We start from the raw sequence: 12,174 nt of genomic DNA, 5'->3' as shown, positions 1-12,174 counted from the left end.
GCTCCCGTTGCCACTCGGCGCATGGAAAGCAGTGGATACCAGCTCGAAATTCATAGCGTCCTCTTTGAGGATATCGGTGCTGGAGAGTGTGAGCGCGTACAACTGGTTATTCTCCAGCGAGCACACGAGTAAATCTTCGCTTGGACTGATGGCCAGGTCCTTGATCGTGCTCGTATCGCCTTCAATCCGGAACGTTTTCGCCTTCTTGTAGTACTCACGCGATCCTCCGTCATCGCTGCGATCGTAAATCCTCACACAGCCCCCCGATCCGCCGCACACAAAACCCTTCGAGTAGCCCAGCAACGAGTTCACGAAGCTCCCGTCACCAGTCGTACCTGTCGTCGGAGGTGTCAAAATCTGCCGAAACTCAAACTGTTCAAACAGCCACAACTCGCCCGAGTCCGCCGAGGCCACGACCCGATCGTCGCTGACCCACGCGTGCCGTAAGAAATGCGCCGGCTCGCGCTTCAACGGCGTCGACTGCAGTCGCAGTTGGCCGTCTGTAAACCGGAAGAACTTGAGCAATCCATTGCCACTGGCACAGATCGTGAGCGGATCATTAGGGCTGAAGTCTGCCTGGTGCACAGCGTTGCCCTGCGGCGTCGACGCCTTGACGCTGGCCAGCAGCTTGGTCTTCTCCCACAGCCAGAGCGACAGCACCCAGTCGGGTGCGCCGCCTTGCGTGATGCAGTACTTGCTGTCTCCAGAGAAGGCCACCCAGACGCAAGTGTCCGCCTGCGCGTCGCTCAGCGTCAGCGTCTTGCGGCGCCGCAGCGTGTTGAGGTCGTGGATGTGCACCACCGCGCGCTCCGCCTGCTCCGCCACCGCCACGTAGCGCTTGTTCGGCGCCACAGCCAGGGCCGTGATGCCTTTGCCCGCGGTCTCCACGCCATGCAGGAACTGCTGCTCCTTGGACTCGAGGTTGTAGATGATGACGTTGTGGCCGCATGGATACACGAGCACGCCCTCCTCCGCGAACGCGATGTTGTTGTGCACACTGCCCTTGAGTCCGAAGAAGTGGCTACACCCGCAATTCCCCCAGTCAGCGCACGCACTTACTATAGAGTAATACATACAATAAGACTGTCATTACCGATGGATCAGGCCCGGCGCGCTGCTGCTGTTGTTGCCGCCAGTGCCCGGCATCCCTCCGATGTAGCTATGTTGACGTCGGTTCATGGGACAAACACACAAAAACCGCCTGTAATTTGTGTGCGCGCACACCACAATGTTCCACCCGCAATGGTACACCGCCCCGTCTTGCCCGCCAGCAGAATTTTCCGCTGCGCTCCACCACGTGATTCATCGCTTCCCCTTTGGCGTCCAGTGGCTTGCTGGAGGCAGAATCTTCGACCGCGTCGACCAAGGTGAGGCCCGCACCAGGGGGCGAGACGGACGGCAGGATCCGCGCGGCCTCCGCGTGACCCGCCGACCGTCTCACAACTCACGCGGAGCGGCGGCGCGCATTGCGCCTGCTCCCTTGCTACTAACTAGACAAAAGCTAACTACGTGATCTATTGGGCCACTGGGCAGTAGAGCAAACATGCCGGAACTCGTGCAGAAGCACCTGGCGGTGCAGGACCTGAGCAAGCTCAAGCTGGAGGAGCTGACCCCGCTGACGCCCGAGGTCATCAGTCGCCAGGCCACGATCAACATCGGCACCATCGGCCACGTCGCCCACGGCAAGTCGACGGTGGTCAAGGCCATCTCGGGCGTGCAGACGGTGCGCTTCAAGAACGAGCTGGAGCGCAACATCACCATCAAGCTGGGCTACGCTAACGCCAAGATCTACCGCGCCGAGAACGGCACGGGCATCGGCTGCTACCGCGCGTTCGGCAGCTCCAAGCCCGACCGCTTCACGGATGAGAACGACGACAAGACGGTCTGGGTGCTGCAGCGCCACGTCTCGTTTGTGGACTGCCCCGGTCACGACATTCTCATGGCTACGATGCTTAACGGCGCCGCCGTCATGGACGCCGCCCTGCTGCTGGTCGCCGGTAACGAGGTGTGCCCGCAGCCCCAGACGTCCGAGCACCTGGCCGCTATTGAGATCATGCGTCTACAGAACATCATCATCCTGCAGAACAAGGTGGACCTGATCAAGGAGGACGCCGCCGTGGCCCAGCACGAGCAGATCAAGAAGTTCGTGGCCGGCACGGTCGCCCACGACGCCCCCATCATCCCCATCTCGGCCGTGCTCAAGTACAACGTGGACGTGGTGTGCGAGTACATCTGCCGCAACATCCCCATCCCGAAGCGCGACTTCACGTCCAAGCCCAAGCTCATCGTCATCCGTTCGTTCGACGTCAACAAGCCCGGCGAGGACGTGGAGAACCTCAAGGGTGGTGTCGCTGGTGGCTCCATCCTCGAGGGTGTGCTGCGTGTCGGCGACGAGATCGAGGTGCGCCCCGGTATCGTCAGCAAGGACGAGGAGGGCAAGATGACGTGCGTGCCCATCTTCTCGCGCATTGTGTCGCTGTACGCTGAGAAGAACGACCTGCAGTTTGCCGTCCCCGGTGGACTGATCGGTGTAGGAACGCACATTGACCCGACGCTCACGCGTTCGGACCGTCTTGTGGGCCAGGTGCTGGGTCTCAAGGGCAGCCTGCCGCACGTGTTCACGGAGCTGGAAATTAACTTCTACCTGCTCAAGCGTCTGCTGGGTGTCAAGACCCAGGAGGGCAGCAAGGCTTCCAAGGTGCAGAAGCTGTCGAAGGCCGAGGTGCTCATGGTGAACATCGGCTCCACGGCTACGGGTGGCAAGGTGCTGGCTGTCAAGCAGGATCTGGCCAAGATTCTGCTCACGGTTCCCGTGTGCACGCAGGAGGGAGAGAAGATCGCTATCAGTCGTCGTATTGACAAGCACTGGCGCCTCATCGGCTGGGGACAGATCCGCCGTGGCAGCCGGATCGAGATCGCCGACTCGGAATAGATACATACCCCGCCCTGCTCACCTCGTGTCGCCGCAGAGAAAAGCAAGTTATCGAGCGCGCCGGAGGATTGGAAGCCAGGAAAGGATCAGATGGAGATGGAAGAGAGAATGCGGAGTCTGCAGCTCGTGTAGTATGGTAATTCCAGTCTCATGCATTGCGTTTCTCGTCGTGGGAAAGGTATATTTCGAGTCACTCGACATCAATCAGCTCAACTACCACTGGGTTTATTGATGTAATGTGCCCATCTTCGAACTCCGCAGCAGCGAATAATCCATTCCTTCTTTCTCGGCCTCTAGCGAATGCTGTCGATAAACTTTGTCTTTGTGAACAAGGCGAAGTCTTGGCATGGATACTATGGGGCGAGTATATCCATCGCTGCACTGATCGATGAACTCAGGCGCCTAACTTCTGCGTCCGGTACTTGGCAAAAGGTGGCCCGAACAACGATTGGATTCGATACCCCAGCGCGGAGTGATGCAGAACAAGATTCCAGCGAGGGTCCAGGTGATGATGAACGAAGACAACAAGCTTGAACTGCATCGTCAACTAGGGGATCCTGCCTTTGGCTTCCCTGAAAAGGGCTCCCGTGACGCCCACAGCAATATCCACATATTGGTCGAGGTGGACAAGAGGCCGTGGTGGAGTCTCAGCTGGCTTTGGGAAGGTGAGCTCCAAGAGCGAGTTAGATTAGTTGCGAAGAAACACATTTAAGCCAACTGGGTACGACAATGGCAAGTTAACGCGAAATGAGATACTGGTAGTAGTATTATGCTTTGTTCCAATTCTGTCTAAACGAAGGAACTCGTAGTTTTAACAGGGCAGGTGGAAAGAGACGACTGCCGACAGATGTCGTTAGCCAAAGAAGTTAAGTGACAACAACATGCCTCAAACTGAAAACGAAAACATAACTCGTAGTTTTGTATTTGAGCGTCCGACTCTAACTCGTTGTTTTACCATAACCCAACGACCTCACTTCGATACATGTACTTAGTTAGTAGTCTTGGATGTCATTCTGAAGCAGGCTCTTTGCTTATAGTTGAAATGTTTCAGCCATTCCACGATTTCCCCTGGAAGTCGAGCTTAAATCGAGCTCTTCGCTCGTGCATCGTAGTTTGCTCATGACAATAATCTAGGTGTGTGGAGCGGAGTAATTGTCTGACTACACGGTTCTTATTGTCCAGGCAGAGGTGGGGGGGGGGGGGGGAAGCGACCTTCAGATTGGCACGTGACGTAAATACGATCATAGCTTGGCTCCTCACTGTCCACTAGTCCACTACAGCTACCGCATCTGGACGTGAAGCGTATACAGAGTACCGTAGAAACACACCACTTAAGAATCTCCATCTTTAACGATACTAAGTAAGTTGTATTAATATCGTAAGTCGAGAATTGGAGGGCCGTTGGCATCGAGGATGAAACTGGAAAATTGGGAACGGCAATACACTGAGAGTCAGTCAGTCAGCGAGTCTGACTACATGTACAGCGGCTCCAGAAAGTCACCGCCCAGGCAACTTCAACATCGATTTTGGGCAATAGCTAGACAACCACTACAGAGAACTCCGGTTATAGTGGAGGTGTTTGGCCATCAACTTCACAAGCTCTCTTATAGATTTTTGCTGTTATAAGAGGGAACCTATTATTGAACATTCAAACTACTATAAAGCATGGAAGTAGGAGGTGATTGACGTCTGGCGCTTAGAGATAATTGCCATTCTCCTCGTGGCATTGACAACGTTCTGTACACTGGTGTCCTGTAATCCGTGAGCAAACATGTAGACCTGAAGCTTTTGAGCTGCTTCTAGTGCCTCGCTGTGCGAAAACGGTCGTTCCTCCTCACCACCACAATCACTCTCACTGTCACTTGAAACTTGCTCGCTTGCGTCGTCGCTGTGTGGGCTATCGTCAACAGCACCTTCAACATCAACGTAGCGTGCCGCACTCAATGGATCCAATAGATCTAATCTAGATATCAGCGCTTCTAGATCTTCCAGCTCCGTTTCTCTTGTCATCGGCTCACTGTCGCGCTCAAGCCTAGCGCTCATGCTTCCTGACACAATCCTAGTAAGTGTCAAATTGTCGCATCCGCATCCGCGTTCCATGCGCCCACGACAAATTTTATTGCCGTCAACAAATCTAACCGCTTCTGTGGACCGGTCTGCTCAATCACCCACTGCACAAATAATTTCTTGTACTTCAGCTTGAAGTTTCGAATAATGCCGGCGTCCATTGGTTGCAGGTGCGACGTAGTATTTTTTGGTAGGAAATGAATGTACACATTGTTCAGTTCAAAGTCAACATGACCGGCAGCGTTGTCGAGCAGCAAAAGTATTCTGCGTCCATGCATCTTCAGATTTAGCGCCCGCACCCACTTCAAAAACACTTCAGATGTCATCCACAACTGAAAGAGGCCGCATCGAGTATTCTCGATTCGAGAATGCCGATCGCCACACGTTGCATTTTGAGTGTCGGAATCAGTATTGTCTGCCTATCTGGCACGGAATGACTAGCACGCAATGATGAATTAATATCGAGAAACAGCCAAGTAAATTGAATCTCGACTTCACCGATCTAATGCAATTGCGGTAAATGAAAAGCACCGCCGACCTACAGCAACGACCTTAATGGGCGTAGACGTAGATTGCGGGCTTGCCCGGCGACGCCGTCTCCATCTTCTTCTCATCCGCGTTAGGGATCTCCTCGCCCACGTAGAAAAACTGCATGTAAAGCAAACAAAAGATACGTTAGCAACACATTCCGGGTAGGTTTTGCTCGAAATATACAGCAGCGGCATCTTACGTCGATGTCCTGGAGGTCCAGCGACCGGCAGAGGTACAACTTGTTAGAGGCAAGCACGCTCTTCTGGTCGTATGGCATCCTGTGAACAAACAAAGCGGAATCATTCAGTTAGCAAACATTGTGACAGATAGAGAGGGGGGGGGGGGTAACCACATACCTCAGCTCCAGAGCCTCACGGCCGCGCAGCTCGGCCTCCGCCTTGACGAAGGCAGCGAACTGCATCACGTTCTTGGTCAGCTTCTTTAGCGAGTCCTCCTTCGAGATCTCGGCCTTGAGCTGCTTCATGAAGTCAGCACGGAACTGCTTGGTCGCATCATCGAACAGACCGTCCATGAACACGAGCACCTTCTGCTGCCACTCCGGGAACTCCGTGGTCAGGTACACCTGCGCGTGCGTGGGCTTCTTGGCCGGCTCAGCAGGAGCAGCGCCCTTCTTGCCCTTCTTCTTGTTGCCGCTCTTGGCAAGCGCCTCACGGAAGCTGCGGGTGACCTTGTTCAGGAAGTCACCCGCACGCAGCAGCGCGTGGTCGACCTCCTCGGTCTTGGGCCAGGAGGCAACCGAGACGAAGCCCTCCTTGCCAATAGCAGTCCACATGTATTCGCAGAAGTGCGGGCAAATAGGGGAGAAAATGACGAGCTGCGACTCAATGAAGCGCATGATGACGTCGTAGTGCATCGGCACCTCGCTGCGGCTGCAGATGTCACGGTACGAGTCACGAGCAATCTGGTACTCGAAGAAGCCCGTGTGAAGACCCTCACGCCACTGCAAACGCTCGTAGAACGAGGCCGTCGTGTTGATGAGGTTGTTCATCTGGTTCAGGAACACCTTGTCGTTGAAGTTGAGCTCGCCCGTGCGCAGCGAGGCCTTGTCCTCCACAGTGCGCTTGATCCACTCCTCCTCCGTGGTGAGACGCAGAATGGCCATGCGGCACGTGTCCAGCGCGTAGTTAGCGTCGTCCATGCCATCACCGGCGTCAGCGCAAGCGAAACGAGTGGCGTCGGCACCGAACTCAATGGCGCAGTCCTTGAGCGTAAGGAAGTTACCCATCGACTTGGACATCTTCTTGCCGTCCACCTGTACGTGGCCGTTGGTGAAGAAGCCACGCGGCCACTTGGACGGGTCGTCACGCCAGATCTCGGCGTGGTTGTACAGACACATCGTCAAGTGGTTGCGGATCAGGTCCTTGCCGGACGCGCGCACGTCAACGGGGTACCAGTACTCGAACTCGTCACGGATCTGCTTGAGCACAGCCAGCGGGATCGTCGACTCCGTGGGCGGCGACGCCTTCAGGAAGATGTAGTCGAACACCTCCTTGGTCATCTGCTCCGGCTTAATGCCGTGCGGGCCCAGCTTGGAGCCGTCCAGGTTGGCTTGCAGGTGGTGGGCGATGGTGTAGTAGGCCATGTAGATGGTCGAGTCCGTAAGGGACTCCACCACGAACTCGGGGTCCCACGGAAGACGCGTGCCGAGGCCGGACTGACGGCACGGGGCCCACTCCTTCAGCCATCCGAGGGTCGACTTGTACTCGCCAAGCGCCACCGGGTTGTAGGCGTCGAAGGTCTCCGGGTTGCTGATGTGCTCCATCACGCGCTTCTTCCAGTCCTCGGCACCATACGTCAGGTACCACTGGTCCAGGTGAGCAACGACGCACTCGTCACTGCTGCGCGACATCACCAGCGACTCCGGCTCCCAGTACGGGATGGCGTTACCAGCGTCCAGCAGCTCCTGGCGCATGACCGCCTTGGCGTCGCACACCTTCTGGCCCTTCTGGGAGCCAACGATGAGAACACCCTCGTAGAATCCCTTGAGGTACACGAGCTCCTTGGCCTTGGCGAGCTTGTCCTTGTCGTTCTGCGACACGATCTTCAGGTCGTTGCACACCTTCTCGGCAGCCATGTCACCGAAGCCCGGGATCTCGATAATCGGCACGGGCTCGTACGGCAGCACCATGTGGTCCTCAATGCCGTACTTCTCGCGCAGAGCGGGCTTCTGCTTGAGGTCGCGGAACGCGGCGAAGTCATCCGGCGAGTCGGACGGCACGCTCATGACCACACCCGTACCCTTGCCCATGGAGATGGTAAGCAGGGGCAGCGTGTAGATCGTGTCGTACGGCGCGTTGGGCGACGAGAGCGGCAGGCCGAGCAGGTCCCAGCCCTTCATCTCGAGCAGGCACTCCTCCTTGCCCCAGACGCGCGAGTACTCCTGGTGGGCCAGGTTGCGCGCGGCGCGGCGGCTCATCACGAACACGTCGTTGTCGTCGTTGATGAGGAAGGCGCCGTAGTCGCCCTCGGGCAGCACGAAGCAGTTCGTCTGGCCGTAGAGCGTCTCGGGACGCAGCGTGGCGGCGGCCAGGTACACCTTCTTGCCGGCAAGCGCGGCCAGCTTCTCCGGGAAGGGCTCCTGCACGCGCAGCTTGGCGAGCGTGTACTCCTGCGGGCCCACGCCCTCACCCGAGGCACGGTCGTGATCGGCGCAGCTCTGTCCGTCCAGGATGGAGTAGACGTTGGGGCGCTTGCCGCGCACGACGCGGCCCTGCTCGTTGAGCTTGTTGAGCTGCCACGTGACGAACGCGTCGTAGAACGGGTTCACGTCCGTCGTGATAAAGGAGCGGCGCCAGTCGATGTTCATGCCGAAGCGCTTGAGGTCGGCGATGGCGTGCGGCGGGAAGTACTGCAGCCAGTAGAGCGGGTCGTGGAACTTGGCGATCTCCTCCTCGGGGATGTTGGAGATCTTGAGGATGTCGTACTGGTGCACGACGCCGCCCGTCTTGGCGGCGGCCTTGGACTTCTTGCCGTGGGCCTTGTCGAGCGAGCCCTCGGCGGTCTTCTTGGCGGCCTGCGGCTTGTTGTCCGCCAGGTCGCGCGAGAAGTCGGGCGGGTTGCCGTACGTCTCGAGCTCGCGCTTGAGCTTGTTGGCGGCGGCCTGGATGGGCATGCCCGTGCAGTGGAAGCCGAAGGGGAAGATGACGTTCTCGCCCTTGAGGCGGTGGTAGCGCGACGCGAACTCGACCTTCATGAGCGTGAACAGGTGGCCCACGTGCAGGTAGCCGTTCATGTACGGGTACGGGAACGTCACCATGTACTTGGGCTTGCTCGGGTCCGGGTCCGACTCGAAGAGCTTCACGGCGTCCCACTTGGCGATGATCTCGTGCTCGATGTCGATCAGGTGGTCGCGGCGCGCCATCTTCTTCACGGGCGCGGCGGCGCCGTCCTCGAGCTGCACGTCCTCCATCTTGACCGTCACGTTCTCCATCGCTGGTGTACTTCTCCTTCGTGCGGGGCTTTGCGGGCCACTGAAAGATTGTGTGGGAAAATTGCTGGGGGCGACGTCAGGGGCCGGCGTCCGATAGGGGAGAGTAGTACGGCCACAAACGTCGGTTAGGCTGTATGGCAGGATCTGCGTCCGGCGTCCGATGATTGGAGAATATACTGAGAATATACTGTTCGAGTACCGGTATAACAGTATTCTGGGCTGCAATGGCTATTACAGGCTGTGATTCACAGCAAACACGAAGCGTTTGCAGCCAGAAGAAAGTTGTTTGGAATAAATTGGTGCAGGTTGTGGTTCTGGTGGTTGTTGACCATGCTGCCAGCGTACGATAAACTTACATCGCGTACCTACATAATACAGGGACCATCTATTAATAATAATGTAGCCCACTTCAACGTGCCTGTCTTTGAAATGCTGTCTCTCATTGGCGTTTTGCGCCGCTGAAGCCAACGCGTCGATATATCCCTTCTTGTTCACTGGCCCAGTGTACGCTCTGGATTGCATTTGAATTCCGAGCCGGGGGCATGCGGTACGAAGCGGGATCGCGCGCTCTTGTTCAAGCATCCCGCTAAAGAACATATAACCGCGTGTAGGGAACCGTATGTGGTACTTCACCACTAAGTCCACAATGTCGTTCGTCTCTCTCTCATTCCGTACATCGATGTCGGTGGGATCATACGTCCGAACGGGCCGGGCAATAGGGATGGAGACTCTGGGTGGCTCATGGTAGGATTGCACACGAGCATGATACTTTTTGGCAGAGGTCCACCAATACCATAAAAAATTGTATTGCCAGCAGCATGACTCCATTATAAAGATTTCAATATAGCGGCCAGCAATAGTAAATATTGCCGTATTTTATATTGTATTGTTAGTTATTTCTTCATGTTCTTCTAACTCTCGCTCTTCTTCCACTACTTCCCGTAGGCACGCCTATCTCGATAAAATCTCTGCGATCCACAGGCCAAAACACGCCGAGCTCCTCCTCTTCAAAACGCGCAATGGCATCTTGTGATAAATCTGACGCTGGCTGCCAAGTAGGACGGGGGTATCCAACCCAGCTCACAAAGTAGTAGTCGTTGCCATCCAGATCAGTCTTTTTTGCATAAATAAACTCAAGGGTGTATACATTTGGCCCTTCAATGTCGGAGCTGTCACTCTCTGACGAAGTTGAGTCGCTCACAACAGCATTCGTAGGGGCACTTGGCGCACCGACGCTAGCCCTTACTATTTCCGCCAATGTTGGCCGGCGGGCTGGCTGACGAGTACGACTGGTACTTGAACGCTTCCAAAGGCTTGGAGGGACCGGATGGAGCTGCTCTCGAAGAAGGAATACTGGGCCTCAAACCCCTCGTGTTTACCAGCCAGGTGCGCCAGAAGGTTGGAGTACCCGGATCCGGGCATCTGCTTGCGATCTTGGTCACAGAGCTTGCAGCGAAAGAGGCCTTGGCCGAGATGGTCGAAGAGGAAGGCGGTGAGAAGCTTGTTGGAGACCATTGTTTTTGGAGAATGCAATGTTGAAATGAGACGCTAGGCCGCCCGAGAATGGCGGCTGGGCTTCTCTACGAGTCTGCTCCTGACCAGTAATTGTATCGACGCTAGTGTAGTGTGGAGGACCCCATTGTTGATGTGTCATCGGTGGTGCCATGTGATGCCATCAAACGTAGATTTGTGGTGGGCCGCAGAACCGCACTTTTTTCATATTTATTGTCAATAATTGGGTCAATATCATATTGTATTGGTAGCTGGGATGTCCAATAATAAATATTTTTATTGCAAAACCCAATTATTTATTGAATTGAAATATTTTTTCCGACCTCTGCTTTTTGGCTACGTCAAGAAAGTGGGCTCTAACGAGCGGCACTTGCTGAGGAACGCACCGGATCAACTCTTTCTTGTCGTGATCGGTCGCATCCGAGTAGATCCAGCCGAGGTTGAGTTTACCCATCCGTTGCCGAAATTCTTTCTCTGCTGCCTCGACAAAAGCCTTATCGTTCTGCACAACGCATAGTACCCTGGGCTTCCGGCTTTCTGCCTTGAGATAGTGCCCCAAAAAGGATAAGGAGCACTGGTCTTTCACTCTGTCGTGTGGCCAAAACTCATCTGACATTCCCAGCTTCTCAACGCAGAACATCCCAGGTTCATCGATAAGATAGTTCCCAGTAGTGCCTCCATCAATGAGATACATCCCACAAATGCCATCCGGGATCCAGTCGTAGTCGTCGCTGAAAAGACCTTGACTTCTTTCTGGCGGGGGGTAAATGATCGGATCGTCGTCGTCCACGGGCGTCAAATAGACTACCTCTAGGGGGTCAGACATACCCGGTTTGTACACCTCGATGGCCGATTTGACTGCCGAGTCACACTGCAACACATGGGCCCATATCTTCTCGAGGGCATACTGGGGGCGACGACCGCACGTGTTCGTGTAGCACATGTGGAGACGAACAAATGCATCTCGACGTGGCTTTGCCGACTGCGGTTCCCAGGTCACGTTCGATACCTGGGTATTGTACGCCGCTCGCGTGTCTTCATTCTCGCACACGACCTCAAGGAGGTCGGCAAAACACACGCTGAACGGCCTACCCTCGTACTCCGCGAAGCGCTCGTCCGAAACTCTCTTCACATCCGTGCCGTGGGCGCGGTAGATACCTCCAAAGAACTCATCCAGAACGCTAGCGAGAGTGACCCTGTTGTCCGAGATGCGGGTGATCGAGTACGCCTCACTGAGGCTCACCCACGTGACGTTGCAGTCGAAGTGCAGATCCTTGAACGCCCGCTCGAGCGTCCTCAGCTCAGCCTGAGTGACCCGCGTTGACATGGAAGTTGCTGGAAGTTCGTAAGTCCACGGACCTTCTTCAACGTGGGCTTAACAAAATCTAAGCCCGCTTAAATTGCGCGTCGTCACAGATTTCCCGATGTGGAAGATGCCACAACGAGGTTCAGTTGTGGCATCTTCCACATCGGCCACAAAGAACGCGGGCGCGGGATCCCGGCCCGGAATTTTCCCTCCACCGTCGTGCGGGGACCCGCGTTCTTTGTGGTTAGCGCCACAACGGGGAAATTCTCCAAGGGGGAATAATATAACAAGCTAAAAACAGGGGCCTCATTGCTGGAAAATTTGGGTCGTGTGACCCCAAACACAGACCAAAAAGGGAATGAAAAGTTAACAAAA

At 55.7% G+C, this 12,174-nt stretch overlaps 4 protein-coding genes across 4 annotated transcripts; 1 reads left to right on the top strand and 3 right to left on the bottom strand.

Moving 5' to 3' along the window:
* Positions 1-1,543: 1,543 nt before the first annotated feature.
* PHYSODRAFT_325378 (hypothetical protein) lies at positions 1,544-2,932 on the top strand (the record flags this gene model as incomplete). The annotated part of the gene is made up of 1 exon (XM_009521233.1): positions 1,544-2,932. The coding sequence occupies one exon, from the start codon at positions 1,544-1,546 to the stop codon at positions 2,930-2,932; it is 1,389 nt and encodes a 462-aa protein (XP_009519528.1).
* A 2,069-nt stretch (positions 2,933-5,001) lies between these two features.
* PHYSODRAFT_482202 (hypothetical protein) lies at positions 5,002-5,277 on the bottom strand (the record flags this gene model as incomplete). The annotated part of the gene is made up of 1 exon (XM_009521232.1): positions 5,002-5,277. One exon carries the CDS (start codon positions 5,275-5,277, stop codon positions 5,002-5,004), a length of 276 nt encoding a protein of 91 aa, XP_009519527.1.
* Positions 5,278-5,456: 179 nt separating this feature from the next.
* Positions 5,457-8,981, bottom strand: PHYSODRAFT_556845 (hypothetical protein; the record flags this gene model as incomplete). Its single annotated transcript, XM_009521231.1, has 3 exons — positions 5,457-5,647; positions 5,730-5,808; positions 5,887-8,981. 3 exons carry the CDS (start codon positions 8,979-8,981, stop codon positions 5,552-5,554), a joined length of 3,270 nt encoding a protein of 1,089 aa, XP_009519526.1. The 3' UTR covers positions 5,457-5,551.
* A 1,245-nt stretch (positions 8,982-10,226) lies between these two features.
* PHYSODRAFT_325376 (hypothetical protein) lies at positions 10,227-11,820 on the bottom strand (the record flags this gene model as incomplete). Its single annotated transcript, XM_009521230.1, has 3 exons — positions 10,227-10,481; positions 10,864-10,995; positions 11,080-11,820. 3 exons carry the CDS (start codon positions 11,818-11,820, stop codon positions 10,227-10,229), a joined length of 1,128 nt encoding a protein of 375 aa, XP_009519525.1.
* Positions 11,821-12,174: the final 354 nt, after the last annotated feature.

The sequence above is a fragment of the Phytophthora sojae genome (assembly GCF_000149755.1).
Source record: "Phytophthora sojae unplaced genomic scaffold PHYSOscaffold_2, whole genome shotgun sequence".
Lineage (NCBI taxonomy): Eukaryota > Oomycota > Peronosporomycetes > Peronosporales > Peronosporaceae > Phytophthora > Phytophthora sojae.
The sequence above is the reverse complement of the archived record's forward strand: the minus strand, read 5'-3'. Positions and strand labels throughout refer to the sequence as shown.